Source organism: Rhinopithecus roxellana, chromosome 1, assembly GCF_007565055.1.
Source record: "Rhinopithecus roxellana isolate Shanxi Qingling chromosome 1, ASM756505v1, whole genome shotgun sequence".
Lineage (NCBI taxonomy): Eukaryota > Metazoa > Chordata > Mammalia > Primates > Cercopithecidae > Rhinopithecus > Rhinopithecus roxellana.
This window is the reverse complement of record NC_044549.1, coordinates 48,455,490-48,470,957: the sequence shown is the minus strand read 5'-3', so window position 1 is coordinate 48,470,957 and position 15,468 is coordinate 48,455,490. Positions and strand designations below refer to the sequence as shown.

At 53.4% G+C, this 15,468-nt stretch overlaps 1 protein-coding gene across 3 annotated transcripts in view; it reads left to right on the top strand.

Moving 5' to 3' along the window:
- The window catches only part of MGLL (monoglyceride lipase), a 139,709-nt gene extending 126,124 nt beyond the window's left edge, over window positions 1-13,585 (top strand). For all 3 annotated transcript variants that reach the window (XM_010356651.2, XM_010356650.2, XM_010356652.2), the window contains 2 exons: window positions 7,567-7,782; window positions 10,304-13,585. In XM_010356651.2, the coding sequence (XP_010354953.1) occupies window positions 7,567-7,782; window positions 10,304-10,429 (342 nt within the window). In that variant the 3' untranslated portion in view covers window positions 10,430-13,585. The remainder of the gene's footprint in view (window positions 1-7,566; window positions 7,783-10,303) is intronic.
- The last annotated feature ends 1,883 nt before the right edge of the window (window positions 13,586-15,468 follow it).

Genomic DNA, 15,468 nt, shown 5'->3' with positions numbered 1-15,468 from the left:
GACTCCATCTCCAAAACAAACAAACAAACAAATGCCAGGATGTCCAGAAGTTCAAACCTTCATAGTAAAAAGTAATTTGGAGGAAAGGATGCTCATTAATTTGCACACCCTTGATTAAGTGGCAACTCAGAAATGCAGGCTGATCCTTGATTATCCTCTTTCTGGCCAAAATGGCACTGCAGCTTCCAGGAGAGGAGAATGTACAGCAATATCTTCTTTCCAAATGGCCCTGGTCTGGTTCAGGAATTTCAGCTACCGAGGCTGGGTGCCAGCTAGGGCTGGCCCAAGGCAGGGTAAGGTCATTTTGGGGACTCAGGCCTCCTGGTAGGCAGGGCTTGCTTGGGTCTATCAAGCCGGAGAGGCTTTCTGCTGAGTCAGGCAGGGCCTATCTCCCCTCTACCACCCTGCAGGCAGCTCACCACACCAGCAAACTTTCTCAGGGCTCCCACTCCGGCCAGGCTAGAGCTGGAGGCCGTGACACCCCATGGGCTGCCCTGTTGTCCCTGCCGGCCAGGCCCATCAGCTGCAGTGGCACAGAGGGGAAAGGGGTGGTGGGCTCAGTGGGAAGAGCACAGCCTTCCAAAAGGACCTGAGTCTGGACCCTGCTCCATCTCCTCAGTGTGACCTTGGAAGCCACACTCAGTCTTGCCCTTCCTCAGATCCCTCCAGATGACTGCACAGCCACCTAGCACAGTGTGGACCCTAGCAAGTGAGAGCTGTTACTATCACAGCTCTGAGAGAGGCCCACTGAAGGAGGTGTTGGCAAAGATACAGGAGCCCGGGGAGAGAAGCGCGGATGTCAGCAAGGGTGTCTGGGCACCTGGCCACAGGAGGAAACGCTTAATCTGGGCCTTGAAGAGAGGGAACAGGGTTGCTGGCAGATAAGAGAAAGGGCATGGAAGGGGATGGTGGAAAGGGAGGTGTTGGGGCCAGTCTGTAGTGCAGGTGACAAGCACATGAGGAAAGGGGTCCAGGGATGACACACATGGGACCAGGGAAGGTTGCCTGGAGGAAGGGCAGCTGAGCCGAGAGTTGATAGGGAGGGAGAAACTCCACTGGCAGCCAAGGAAGGGGTCTGAAGGCTGAGGGGACATGCTGTGCAAGGGCTCTGGGGTCAAGGGGAGTGGGGAGTGTTAAGGGAGGGCAGGGATGGCGGTGTCGCAGGCCATACCAAGAAGTTAGGACTTTGCCTTGCAGCCCCCGTGGGAAGTACCACAGGGTTCTTCACAGAGGGGGACAGGTGCAGATCTGTGAGTCTGAAATGGAACCTAACTCTGCATGACAGGGACCCACCTCTGCTTGACAGGGACCCAATGCCGTGAGCCCTCTGGGAGCTGACAGCAGTGACCAGGGTGCTACAGGCTTGGGAGGGGATGTGTGGGAGAGGAAGCACACCAGGGCCACGCCAAGCACAGCTGTTTCCAGCCTGCAGCATGTTCCAAATTCAGGCCAACTTCCACAGGACATTGACATTGTTTTTTTTGTTGCTGTTTTTTTTGTTGTTGTTGTTGTTTGTCTTTTTTTTTTTTTTTTTTTTGAGGCAGACTCTCACTGTCTTGCCCAGGCTGGAGTGCAGTGGCGTGATCTCAGCTTACTGCAGCCTCCACCTTTTGGGCCCAAGCAATCCTCCCACCTCAGCCTCCCCAGTAACTGGGACTCCAGGTGTGCACCAGTACACCAGGCTAATTTTTGTATTTTTTGTAGAGACAGGGTTTTACCATGTTGCCCAGGCTGGTTTTGAATTCCTGGGTTCAGGTGATCTGCCCATCTTGGCCTCCCAAACTGCTGGGATTACAGGCATGCACCACTGCACCCAGCCTACGATACATTCTTATTTGCGTTTAGGATATTCCATGGGCCTGGGGTTCAGCATGATGCACTGAAGGAAAGCAATGCCAAGCAGCTCCAAAAGCATGCTGTGGGGGCTTTCCATGTGTGCACGCAGAAAAGTCGTTCACTGGATGAAATGACAAGGGCCTCCCCTTTCGAGGGTCCCAAGTCTCATTCCCATTGTGGACACTCTCTTGGCCAGGAGGCGGCCAGCAGTTCCCAGCTGCCATGAGTGAGGTCTATGCTGGTCTCTCAGTACCCAAAGGTGCTACTTCTTGGGCTGGATTAGGGAATGGTTTGCCTCTTCATCCATTGCACCAGAGTTTACAAAGGGCTTTCCCTGTGCCAGCCACCGTGCAGGACATGCAGAGGGCAGGACAGAGCCCTGACCCTCAAGTGGGGCAGACATGTGGGAAGAGATGCGCTGATTGCAGACCAGGCCAAGTGCAGCATGGGAGAAGGGCTTTGGGGCAGCAGAGCCTGTGGGGGTCTGGGAAGGCTGAGCTGAGGCCTGAAAGTGGAGTAGACAATGTTAATTAAGCTAAGAGCAAGGGCCGAAAAGCCATTTGTGATGGAAGACAGAAGCCATCACGAGAGGATTCTCTCTCATCCAGCTCTTTCCACCACAAATTATGTCTCCAGCCATTCAAGACAAAGGTGAGAAATGAGGACATCATCTCTACAAAGACCTGCCAGTTCCTGTTAGGGTTCCTGCAGGTTTCTAAATTTCACAGAGATCATTCAGGTAGAGTTGTCGTGCACTCTTTCTCTATTTTGCCAGAGAAGGCTATCCGAGTTCCCTGTATTGGAAAGGGATGGATTAAGAGAGATCTAAACAATGGAGGAAGAAGGTGGGAATTCCGGGATGGGCTCTAAAGCCCAGGTGGAAGGGTGAGGCTTCCATAGGAAAAGGGAGGAGACTGCAGGGAAGGAGAGGCAGGAAGAGCCAGCTGTGGACAGATTTACAGGGATGAAGCCTGCTGGGTTGTATTTCTCTGTGATTAGGGGTTCATCCAGGATGACACATGCCTGTCTGTGCCCAGAAGGGCTCCCCTATCCCCTCTGGCTGGCTGTGAAGGGTGGTAACCCCTGGGCCCCACCAGATCACTTCACCATCTGTCAGGCCCATCTGCTTATGGTCCTCATCAGGGACCATTCTTGCCTTTTCTGAGAGCACTAGTGCCCCTGCCACCTGCACAGCTCCTGGCTGTCTATACCCCAGCACTGACCTTCACCTTCTCCTCTCGAGACAGGCAGCAGAGCATGGTAAGTGGCTAAGAATGCTGATGGCAGTAGCAGAGTGCCTAGGTTCTTACCTTGGCTCTGCCTCTTACTTGCTGTGTAACCTTGGGTGAGTCACCTAACCTCTCTGAGCTTGTCTCCTCATATGTAAAAAGGTAATAATAATAGTTCCTACATCACAGGGTTCCGGTGAAGATTAAATGAGCAAGTACGAGTGAAGCACTTACTACAGCACCTAGTAAAGGGTCAAGGGCTCCACGCATGAGTTATTTTTCATAGTATTCTAATTAAACTGTGATATTGCATTTCATCGTGGAATGGTTTTTAAAAAATGGGTCAAGAGATTTGACTGCAGGGGTTGTGTCTTGATTTTGCTCAACCATAAGTGTAAGAAAACTCCCAGCTGAGGATTGCAGCTGTATTTACTGCACTTTAGTGCAAAGTTTCTTCCCACAGTGAGACGGTGCTGGAAATTCAGAAGCCCCAGCTGGTGTATTCCTGGCTGTCAAGCTCAACAGGAGGCCAGCTTGTGAAACTTAAACCCAAGAGGAGCCTTTGGGGTCCCCTGATGGGGAAACTGAGGCCCAGGAAGGAGTAGAGCCTTACCATACTCCCAACCCCACCCCGGGGGAAGAAAGACTCCAGCTCTCAGCCAGTGGGGGCTCCCCAGGAAATCAGTTATCTAGAGCCACGGTGGAGTGGTCACTTGGACCTGGGTCCCCAGCTTGAGTTCCTGCTTCCAGCTGCCGTGTCCCCAGCAGACCCTGGTCTCAGCTGGTGGGAGCCATGGTGAGCTAAACAGGAAAGTGGGGGTGCGAGAGATTGTGCCAAAGCCTGGGCCTTTGTCATTAGTTTTTAGTTAAACTTTTCATTTAAGATCACTGTAACTCACAAGCAGCTGTAAGAAATAATATAGAGCGATTCCATGTATCCATTACCCAGTTTCCCCCAGCAGTGACATTTTGCAAAATGACAGGACAGTATCACAACCAGGATACTGACCTTGACACAGTCAAGTCACAGATGACTCCATCCCCACAAGGACCCCTCATGTTGCCATTTTGCAGCCGCATCCACTCCCGACTCGCCCCACACCCTCCTCGGCCCTTTCAGCTGTGAGTCTGGTCTCTGTTTCTCTCGTTTTGTCACATGAAGAACATTACATCAGTGGAATCATGCAGTGTGGAATCTTTGGGGACTGACTCGTTGGTCCATATTGAATGAATGGGCTCATGTTCTGGGCTTGGGCCTGGTTTGGGAGGAAGGGGCCTGGTTATCTCCTTCCTGGGAGCCACAAGACACATTCCTAGGACTTTTGGTGGATTGAGATCTTAAGCTGTCAAAAAATCAAGGCCATTGTGATTGGGCCAGAACTGCCATTTGAGGGGAGGGTTTGGCCCCTCTGTGGCTCAATCTCCCCATGTGGTAAAGCCCTCCCCCGCCGCCTGGTCCCAGTTTCCCTCTGCCCCTCACCCCCAGTCCGGGCTGTGGTTCACATCAGGGGCCTACCCTTTCCCTGACACATCTGGTGGCTGGGCCCCAGGCCCAGAATAGGCCATTGTGTAAACAGGGCCTACGTGATCAAGACATGGAAAATGAAGCCAAGAGCAGGAAGCCGCTTGGGCCATCAGTGCAATTAAACTCAGAAGCAGAGTCCCCAAGGGCCTGCTGTGCCCAGGACGCTCGGGGTCAGCAGGGTAAAGCAGCAGGCCTGCTGCAGGAAGAAGGCGGTTGTAAGACTGCTGGCGGCAGGGTCGAGGGTGTGGCCCCCACCCCACAGGTCCCATAGAAGCCCTGGAGACAGCAAGGGATGGGGTGGTGGCCCAGCCCAGGGCATGGCCAGCCTGCTGGAACCCATACCCCCAACAACAGCAGCTTAACCAAGAGAGGGTGTGACTTCTTGCCATCAGGACACACATCTTGTTGCTCTGGCTTCCAGGGGCGAACCTTGTCCACATGGCCCTGACTCTTCCTATGGGGCAAGGAGAAAATAAGACCTAGACCCAGAGTGTGCACACAGCCTCTACCTGCCTACTTTCTATTAGCCAGAACTTGGTCATGTGACCACAAGTCACATTGCTAGCTGCAAGGGAGACTGGGAAATATAGTCTTTATTCTGAGCAGTTGTACACCCAAAGAAACATCAAGGTTCTGTAGGGGAGAACAAGAATTGGGGCAACTAACAGCAGGCAGGTTGACAAGCCTCTCTGTGCCTTAGTTTCCTCCTTTGGGTAATGGAGAGAATGAGAGCAATTCCTTATACAGGGGAGTTATGGAGCCCCAGGGAGTTACTGCAGGCAAAAACACTTAGTGCTGGGCAGACAGACAGAGCTCAGATGTAGCTATTATTACTTTTATTACTCAATGAGACCCTGCATGTTGCAGCCCAGCACAAGCTGGTAGATGGTGCTGCTGTTGGGGACTCCACTGACCCCAAGCCCCGGGCTCTTTTGCAGGCCCTACAGCCCTCCTTCCCTCAGGGCTCCTGGCTGACCCTGGGGAAGCACCCCCTGTGGTTGGGCCTGGCCATGGGCCCCCATGAACTGCCCTGCCAGTCCCGTGTCCTCTCAGGCTCCGAGCAGATGGCCTGGCCCAGCAGGACTCATGCCAGCTCAGCTGCAGGAAGTGGCTAATCTGTCTCGTGTGGCTTTACACAAATGGTCTGGTTTTTGGTGCTCAGTCCCCAGAATGGGAAGGAATCCAGGGATGGCAGGGGTGACTGTAGGACAGCCTCTCCCACTTGGTGTGGTCCGGAATTCTGGCCGAGGCCTTTTAGGGGTGGTAATAGAAGGGGTGTAGCCCAGTTCTTGGAAATGCTGAGTCCTAACACAGTGGGCACCCTGGTTGCCCGGGGAGCAACTGGCAGCATGTTCCTTCCTCGTCCCCACATGCTCTCTGACCCTTACCCAGTCCTCACCACGTGGCCCCTCCCCAACTCACCAAGAACCCACTGGCAAGGATGATGAACATGAGTGAGAAGCATCATGGGGCCGGGCGTGGTGGCTCACGCCTATAATCCCAGCACTTTGGGAGGCTGAGGCGGGTGGATCACCTGAGGTCTGGAGTTTGAGACCAGCCTGGCCAACATGGCAAAACCCTGTCTCTATTAAAAATACAAAAAATACACCACCGCCTATAATCCCAGTTACCTCGGAGGCTGAGGTAGCAGAATCACTTGAACCCTGGAGGCGGAGGTTGCAGTGAGCCGAGATTGTAACACTGCACTCCAGCCTGGGTGACAGAGCGAGACTCCTTCTCAAAAGAAAAAAAAAAAAAAGCATCGGGGCTCACTCCTGCCCCCTGTGGGCCTGAGAGAGTCCTAGAAACTTATACCCTGATCCTGTGGGGCAGATGCTAGAGATCAGGGCAGTGGAGCCTGAGCTATCTCTACGGAGGCAGGAAGACTGAAGCCAGAAACCCAGACAGTCCAAGGAGAGCAAGGACAGGGGAGAGAGCAGCCCCTTGAAAGGCAAGATCCACAGGCTGGTGGTTGAGGAGGGAGGACCCACGTCCTGTAGAGGGGCAGAGATGGCCTTGGGCACAGCCAGGGCCCAAGCCTCCCTGTCAGAGCCTCTGACCATCCTGTGTAGCCTTAAGGTGCACAGAGACCGAGCCCACCACAACCAGATCTGCCCTTGGGCGTCCCTCACCCCAAAGCCCATCGTCAGTGCCTGGCTGAAGCCCCTCCGGGGGCTCCTAGCACGGGCCCTCGCTTTCCAGCACAGACCCCAGTAAACTGTTCCTGCAGTTTACTGTTTGCCCCTCATCCACTCCACCAGGTGGACACTACATCAGTGGAGACAGAGAACAAAAATCAAATGCTAAAACTGCTGCAGAGCTGCTTTTTAATAAAATAATTGATGTGAACAATATGTTGTTGCTTATATTTTTAAAAATACAAATTAATACTTGAAATTTTCTTTTCTTTTCTTTTTTTTTTGGACCGAGTCTTGCTCTGTCACCCAGGCTGGAGTGCAGTGGCACCATCTCGGCTCACTGCAAAGTCCGCCTTCCAGGTTCAAGGGATTCTTCCTCCTCAGCCTCCCAAGTAGCTGGGATAACAGGAGCCCGCCACCATGCCCAGCTAATTTTTGTATTTTTACAAAAATACAAAAAAAAAACCATAGAGACATGGTTTTGCCATGTTGGTCAGGCTACTCTGGAACTCCTGACCTCAGGTGATCTGCCCACCTCAGTTTTCCAAAGTGCTAGGATTACAGGCGTGAGCCACCACACCCAGCCAATACTTGACATTTTCTACAGGCACCCGTGTGCATGTGAAACCCTCAAGCCTGAAAGGAGACGCACTGCCAGTGGTGCAGATGAGGTCTGTGGGTGAACACAGCTGGCCCTCAGAGCCACACCCAAGCCCAGCTGACCTGAATGGAATCAACCCTTTAGGCCAGAGCAGAAGGAAAAGCTACCAGGAAATAGGTCTGGCTTAAGGAAGTGAGCCCTGCCCATGCTGATGGAACCCTCTCCTTCTTTCTCCAGGTCGACATTTATAACTCAGACCCCTTGATCTGCCGGGCAGGGCTGAAGGTGTGCTTTGGCATCCAGCTGCTGAATGCCGTCTCACGGGTGGAGCGCGCCCTCCCCAAGCTGACGGTGCCCTTCCTGCTGCTCCAGGGCTCTGCTGATCGCCTGTGTGACAGCAAAGGGGCCTACCTGCTCATGGAGTCAGCCAAGAGCCAGGACAAGACTCTCAAGGTGAGGGCTGCCACTTGCCCACTTCCCCCAAAGGTGGAGGAGGGGCGGGGAGGCAGCACCCCTTGGGGCACATCTGCCCAGACCCCCGAGGGCCACCTCCCAGATCTCAGGATAGGGACCAGCCTGCTTGACTGAGAAATAAATAAATAAAAGGAATCCCAGGAGCCTATGAATTTCAAGAGAACACACGAGTCATTTGCTAATTGTTTTGCATGAATGAGCCTCAAAGGAAAAAAGAACAATCAAAAGATGTTGTAGGCAAGAAAAGAATCTGCAACTGGGCACTGAGCAAATAAATATCCCGAGAGAGGCATGTCCAAGCTCCAACCACGTGTAATGCCCAAGCCTCCCTCTGCACTAGCGATGGCTGCAGTAGCCCAGGAGCCATGGCCACCAGAGGGCTCTGAGCACACAGGTGCTGGCAGGACTTGGCAGAGCCTGCTCTGTGAAGGGAGCTGTCAGAGCTAGCCCTGCAGACAGGGACCCTGAGGACAGGCCCTGCGGCTTGGAATATTAGACATAAAGACTATATATCTTTTTTGGGGTTTTTTTGTTTGTTTTTGTTTTTGTTTTTAGACAGAGTATCCCTCTGTTGCCCAGGCTGGAGTGCAGTGGCGCCATCTCGGCTCACTGCAACCTCTGCCTCCCAGGTTCAAGCAGTTCTGCTGCCTCAGCTCCCTGGGTAGCTGGGATTACAGGCACCTGCCATCATGCCAGGCTAATTTTTGTATTTTTAGTAGAGACGGGTTTCACCATGTTGACCAGATTGGTCTCACTCCTGACCTCAGGTGATCCTCCCGCCTCAGCCTCCCAAAGTGCTGGAATTACAGGCGTGAGCCACCATACCACCACCAGCAAAATATATTTTTTAAAAGCCACAGTGGAACACTGCATTCATCTGTGAGAGCATCACTCAGACCTCCCTTACACCAACGTGAACCCTTGCAAATCCCTGCAAAAGGAGTCCACTAAGATTAGTCATTCATTTACCCAGCTAGCCATTCATCCCTTCTTTAATTCAAGTATTTATGGGGCCCTAAGTTTCTGTCAGGCCCAGAGAACAAGACAGGCAAAGGCTCTGCTCTGCCCCCTCGGAACCTGAATCCTGGTGGGGTAAGCAATCAAAAAATAAATGAAAAGGATGATGATGGAGAGAAGTCAGTGCCCCTAAGGAAACTCAGCAGAGTGTAGTGTAGGGATAGAGGGGGACAGGGGGGAAAGCAGCACTTTAGATGGGATGCCCAGGCCTGCAGTCTGCTAGTGAGAACAGCCAGTGGAAGAACCTTCCAGACTGAGGCAAGAGAGAGATTGAGGACCTGAGGCTGGCATAGGCACGCAGCCACAAGAAGAGCAGCCAGTGAGGATGCACCAGGCAAGGAGGCTGGTAGGGGGGCAGGGGAGCCCCACCACCTGGGAAATCTAGACTTCTTCTCTTGGTTAGATGAGAAGCCACCTGAGCATTTCGAGCCAAGAAGTAACATGCTCTGATTTTCATGTTAAAAGCATCCCCCAGTGACCTTGGGGAGACAGGAGCTGGGGTAAGAAGGAGGTAGGGGACAGTGATAACCAAGGCAGGGGAAGCCAGGCAGGGTGGCAGAGAGTGAGATCACTGTCATGAAGGATGAACTCTGGGTTCAGGCTTGCAGTAATGAGGAGGCTGTAATGAGACGAAAAAGGCCAGGCAGAGAGACTGATGTGAGCAATGGCCAGAGTCCACCTGGAGATGCCCGTTAGCATCGCACTGAAGTCTGGAGGTCCCTGCCAGGAATTCAGATGGAGATGGCAGGTCAGCAGTCTAGAGGCAGAAGGGAGGTCTGGCTGGAGATGTAAATTCCAGAGTCATCAGCCCAGGATGGATTTTAAAACCACTGGACTGGACGAGGTGACCAGGGAGAGTGAAGGAGGGCACAGCCAAGCCCGTAGTCCAGCTGCCTGCAGAGGCCAGTGGGTGGGATAAGCCTGAACTGAGAAGGGGTTGCTGGCGAGGTCGAAAGAAAATCAGAAGTTAAAGCCATGGAACCACAAAAAGAAAGTGTTTCCAGAAGGTGAGAATGAGCAGCTTATGAATGACCAGCACAGTGTCCCCTGCCACGGCAATGGAGGTTCCTGGAGATCTCGCCAGGATAGCCACTGTGGGTTGGCAGGAGTGGAAGTCAGCTTGGGATGAGCTGAGGACCCCGTGGTGGTCAGGATGTGAGGCCAGGAGTGGAACCGCCTCTTTTGAGAAGGTTGCCTGACTCAGACACAGAAACGGGCCCAGGGATGGGGAGAGATGTGGAGTGAGGGAACGTTTGCATTTGAGAGAGGAAGTTCGGGAACATGTTGGGACATTGTAACGCATTTGAACCATCATCTGATAGAAAGGTGTTGGCCTCCTAATAATGGGAGGTCAGGGCCAGGTCCTCGGGCACAGGGAGACGGTCCGGAGAATGCTCCTACCCCTGCCCACTGCCCGTGGTCTCCACTCCCCACACCTGCCTCTGATGCTGCAGCTCTGATTCCGTGTCTCTCCTCATTGCAGATTTATGAAGGTGCCTACCACGTTCTCCACAAAGAGCTTCCTGAAGTCACCAACTCTGTCTTCCATGAAATAAACATGTGGGTCTCTCAAAGGACAGCCACGGCAGGAACTGCGTCCCCACCCTGAATGCACTGGCCGGTGCCCAGCTCATGGTCTGGGGGACGCAGGCAGGGGAAGGGCAGAGATGGCTTCTCAGACGTGGCTTGCAAAAAAAAAAAAAAAATCAGAAATTGGAGAAATCTCTAGCACAATTTACTAAAAAATAACAAAAAGACATTTTTGTTATACATTAGGCTGTCAGACACTGGATCTATCTTAATGGGTAGACACTTTATGCAAAAAAAAAAGAGAAAGGTCCCAGGTAATTTTCCACAGAGAATGTGCTAAAATGTCCACTGAAAACAAAGCCAAACCTCTGCCCGCCTCTCCCAGCTCCCACAAGGGTTCCAGGAATTCCTGGTGTTCCCAGGACACCAAACTGCAATAACTGGAGGCGCCTCCCTCCTGCCCACCCCTCACTCGTGCCCCAGTGCCCTCTCTGACCGGCCTCCACTTGGTGGCCTTCCTCTGGCTGTGTGATGAGGTGGCTGCTGTCTCCATAGGGGCCAGCTCCCCGGGGCAGACTCACGTGCCCCTCTGAGGCTCAGAAAATGCTCAGCCCTTCCTCAAAATAAGCAGCCACTCATGACTTTGTGGGCTCCTTGTTACCCTGAGGCCAGGCTTTGCAGAGGGGAGGGGGCTAAGGCTTAGCCCAGAAATATAACTGAGCAGGAAACCAAGCCTCTTCTCTGTCCTCTGCCCTTCCCCTCCTGCCAGGGAGAGGCTCAGGTTGGCCCCTGAGTCCTGTCTGTAGTCACAAAGGCTGCCTTTCCTCTGGAGTCACTAATTTTACCTGATGCTGTTAGAGAATCATATTGAAGATGAAATGTCTAATATATAATGTATATTTTAAAGCAGAGACTATTTTGGTGGGTAGGTGGGAGGGAGCAAGGGGAGTTTGAAGGCATCAGAGCTTGATGCTACTATACAGAACTGGACGGGTTAGGCCAGCAGTGGTGGGGCCAGAGGGCCCTGTGCTCCAGGAGCTAAGCCAGCAGCCCCCAAGAGGGGACTTGGCTGGGCCTTTCCTATGGGCAAGGCCCAGTGCCCTTCCTGCGCCACCCCCTTTCCCCCGGGGACCATGGAGCAGTGGCAGCCTGTGGGGCTGTGATCCCTGGGCCTGGGCCAGAACCTGCCTATGGCCCAGAGCTACCCTGGGAGTGTCAGTGCTAGCAGCACAGCTACCTCTGGTGGCAGGAGAAGAGAGGCCCCACACAGTGGCAGGCCAGGCCTTCCTGCCCAGGTCTACATGGAGCACTCGGTGACCCAGAGCAGGGACTGGAGGCACCCCCAGCCCTGCCCCAGGCCACAGCAGGACAGGCCAGGACAGACCTCACCCAAGGCCAAGGCTGGCATCAGCCAATCTTTCAGAGTCAAGGCCCTGGCCCTAGCCTGCCCATCTCAGGTGCCAACACCACCCCAGCCCTGCCCTTGGCCTCACTTGGTCCCAGCAATAAGTGGGGGTCACCACCTGCCTGGGGAATACTTTCGCCTTCTAAATGGGACTTGCTGTTACCTCAGGAGGCTCCTTAGTGCAAACGTGACCCTGGTCAGGGCATTGCCACCGTTGAAGCCCTGCAGAAGGTGCAATCTAGGGGTTCTGGGGCCACAGAGGAGGGGGCCACTTCCCACCAGGACCCCCAACATGAAGTCTAGGCATCGGGGGCTCCCGCCCTTCTTCCTCCAGCAGCAGGAACTGCCACTGCTCTCCTAGGCCCTGTTCTGGAGGCTAACCTTGGTTCCTGGAGAGTGTGCCCCTCCACCCTCCCTCCAGCAGCCCTGATCACACCGTGACAGAGCCAGGAACGGATCACCCTGCTGAAGATCACTCTGTGCCCTGGGGGAGGAGCCAAGCCCTCACCCCACAAGGGGCAGGTGGGGGCTCTGGTGCTGACCCGGCCCAAGTCCCCACAGAGCGCCTTCTGTAGCTCCAGCTTGTCTCCTTTTCTCTTTGAAGGAGAAAAATGTAAAATATGCACTGAGAGAGAAAGCCAGCCCCGCCTGCTCAGTCAGCACCGGCAGCAGGGCAGCCTTGGGAGCTCGGGAAAAGCAGGAACCCTTTCCAAACGCCCAGAGACGCCCTGGGCTCAGATCTGTAATTCTCCCAGGAGCTGTGACAGAGCAGGTCACACGAAGTCCCTACGCCTCCCCGCCACCTCCCCCAGACGCATGTGATGGCATCGCCATTCCCCAAATTAAATATCGGCATGCGGCCTGACCAGGGACTCTTTAGATGCATGAATTTATTTATATGAAGGCTCTCACAGAGACACACACAGCACTTCAGTAGCATTTGCATTCCTGGTTAAAGAATCACCAATATTTAAAAGAAAAACTTTCCTGAAATTGGGACTGTTTCATGTTATTCGGAAGGGCTGGTACATCCGCCCACCGTGTCCCCCTGCTGGGTCAGGAGCCAGCACAGGACCCTGTGTGTGAGCGAGCCTGACATCTCACGCGTGGCCACTCCAGAGCTGGTCCCCGTCCTTGGAAAGCTGTGAAGTCTTGCGTTGAGTTCCTTCTCGATATTGACGGCTCTGTGCTGACATTCTGAGCTCTGGAGTTGCACTGGCGCAGGGGCGTGGAGGAACTGAGGTTTGGAAGGGATGCCAGGTCTCACATAGCTTGGCCTCGAGAAGGTGAGAGGAAGGCCAAGGTCAGGGAGAGGACCCAGAGAGGTCTGGCACAAAAGGCCCAAGCACCACCGTCAACACGGCCCAGTCCATACAGAAATGGGTTTCATGCCTGAAAAATATTTTACAGAAAGATGCCGCCTGTAGCCGGTGACAGCCGCAACCCTACAGGCCTCAGTTCCTTGCAGAGGTGAGGAGTAGAGAGTCAGCCTCCCTTCCTTCCAGCAGCGACCCAGCTTCCCTCCCTTCCAGGTGGTGCTGGGCTCACCGAGGGAGCCCTGGTGGGTACTCTGAAAACCCACAGGCTCTGCTCGGACTCCACCCCCAGGCCCACCTGGGTCCTATCTCACTCTCTTCTCTCACCAATTGCTAACATAGACCTTGTTGGGATCACGATGGCTTCACAAGCCAGCTGTTGGGTTTGCTATGTCACTGTGGCTCAGTCACATCCCTGTGTGTATACTGTCTGCGGGGCACATATGTATCCGTTTAGAGCTAAAGGAATCAGTGTACACTACAGCTAATCCTAATAAATCCGATGTTTTCGGAATGGCGTCTGTCTGTCCATCACAGCAGCCTCTGACCCTGGATGGCAATCTTCCTTGCCGAGAGCACAGCAGGCCCTTTTTCAGACAGGCTGATCCCTGCTCGAGCCACTCCTCACCTGATACCAACTCCAGCAGTGCTTCCCAGCCTGTGTCAGCACGTGTGGAATTTATCTTCTCCCATCCACGCTTGAAGCAGGTTTCTAAACACACACATCCACTTGCAGACCCTGCCCCACCACTGGGGAGGACGGAGCCCAGGCCACCCTCCCCGCACCAGCTTCAGGTGGATTGTGCTTTCTCCAGGGCCCCATGTAGATGCCAAACCCATCCCCACACAAGCTGGGCTCTGTCCGAACTCAGCCCTCCCTCCTCAGCATAGGGAACCCGGCCTCCTACTGCTGGGCATCCTCCACGCCCCTCTCCGTTCCACACCCACACCTGGCCCAGCCACTCTCCGGTAAGTGTGGCCAGGATCTTGTGGCTTCCTTCCAGCTGCACGGCTGTCACCAGCATCTGAGGGACGGCAGCAGCGGCCTCATTGGCAGGCCCCGCTTTCTCGCCTGCACCCAGTCTGTTTCCACATGGAGGCGAGAGGGCTGTTAAAGTATGAGTCAGACTGTGGCCCTTCTCTGCTCAACATCCTCCGGTGGCTACCATCTCACCTAAATAAAGGCCACGGTTCTTGCTGAAGCCTACGGGTGCTGGGCCTTTGGCCTCCTTGCCTCCCCTCTCCCAATCCTCCACTTCCACTCGGTCCTCGCCATGCCAGCCTCCTTGCAGGCCGTCTTCTCAGTGAGGCCCTCCCCCAGGTGCTGCCCTACCTTCTCCTCCTCCAGCACATTTGTTGACATCTGACATGACAGATCTTCTGTTTGTCTGCTTGGTAGCACTCTGTCCCCTCCCATGTGAACTGCAAAAGGGCATATCCCTGCACTACACCTCTGCCTGCTTCCCAGAGGGTCCCTGGAAACACCTGCCTGATAGGGTAGGAGGGAAGGAGTGGGTGAGTAAGTGAATAAATGAGTGAGTGACAGAATGATGTGTTCTCTTTGTCCTCTCCCTCAGGAGGAGCCAAGCCCCCATCCCATGCAGGGCAGGTGAAGGCTCAGGCGCTGAATGAGCCTAGGTTCCCGCAGAGAGCACCTACCATAGCCCCATATTATCTCTCTGGTTTCTCTTTGAGGGAGAAAAATGTAAAAAATGCACTGACATGAGTGAGTGAGGGACTGTGCAAGTGAGTGAATGAATGAGCAAATGAATGCATGAGGGATTGAATGAGTGAGGAAACGAGTGAGTGAATGAATGAGCAAGGAAATCAATGAGGAAATGAGGGAATGAATGAGGAAATGAGTGAGTGAGAGAAGAATGAGTAAGTGAATGAGGGGATGAATGAATGAAGGAATGAGTGGTGAGGGAATGAGAGAATGGATGACTGAGCGAATGAATGAATGAGGAAAGGAGTGAGTGAGAAAATGAATAAATGAATGAGGGAAGGAATTAATGAAGGAATGAGTGAGAATGAGTGAATGGGTGGGGATGAATGAAGGAATGAGTGATGACAGAGTGAGTGAGAATGAATGAGTGAGGGCACGAATGAGTGAGTGAGATCATGAGTGAATGAGGGGATGAATGAATGAACAACAGTGAGGGAATGAGTGAGTGAGAAAATGAATGAGTGAGTGAGGGAATAAGTAATGAGTGAATGAATGAGTGATGAGTGAGTAAGGAAATGAGTGAATGAATGAAAGCAAAAGGGGATGAATTGAGGGAATGAGCGGGTGAGGAAATGAGTGATGACTGAGTGAGAGAATGAATGAGTGAGGGAATGAATGACCAAGTGAAGAAATGAGAGAATAAATGAGTGAATGAGTGAGTGGATGAATAA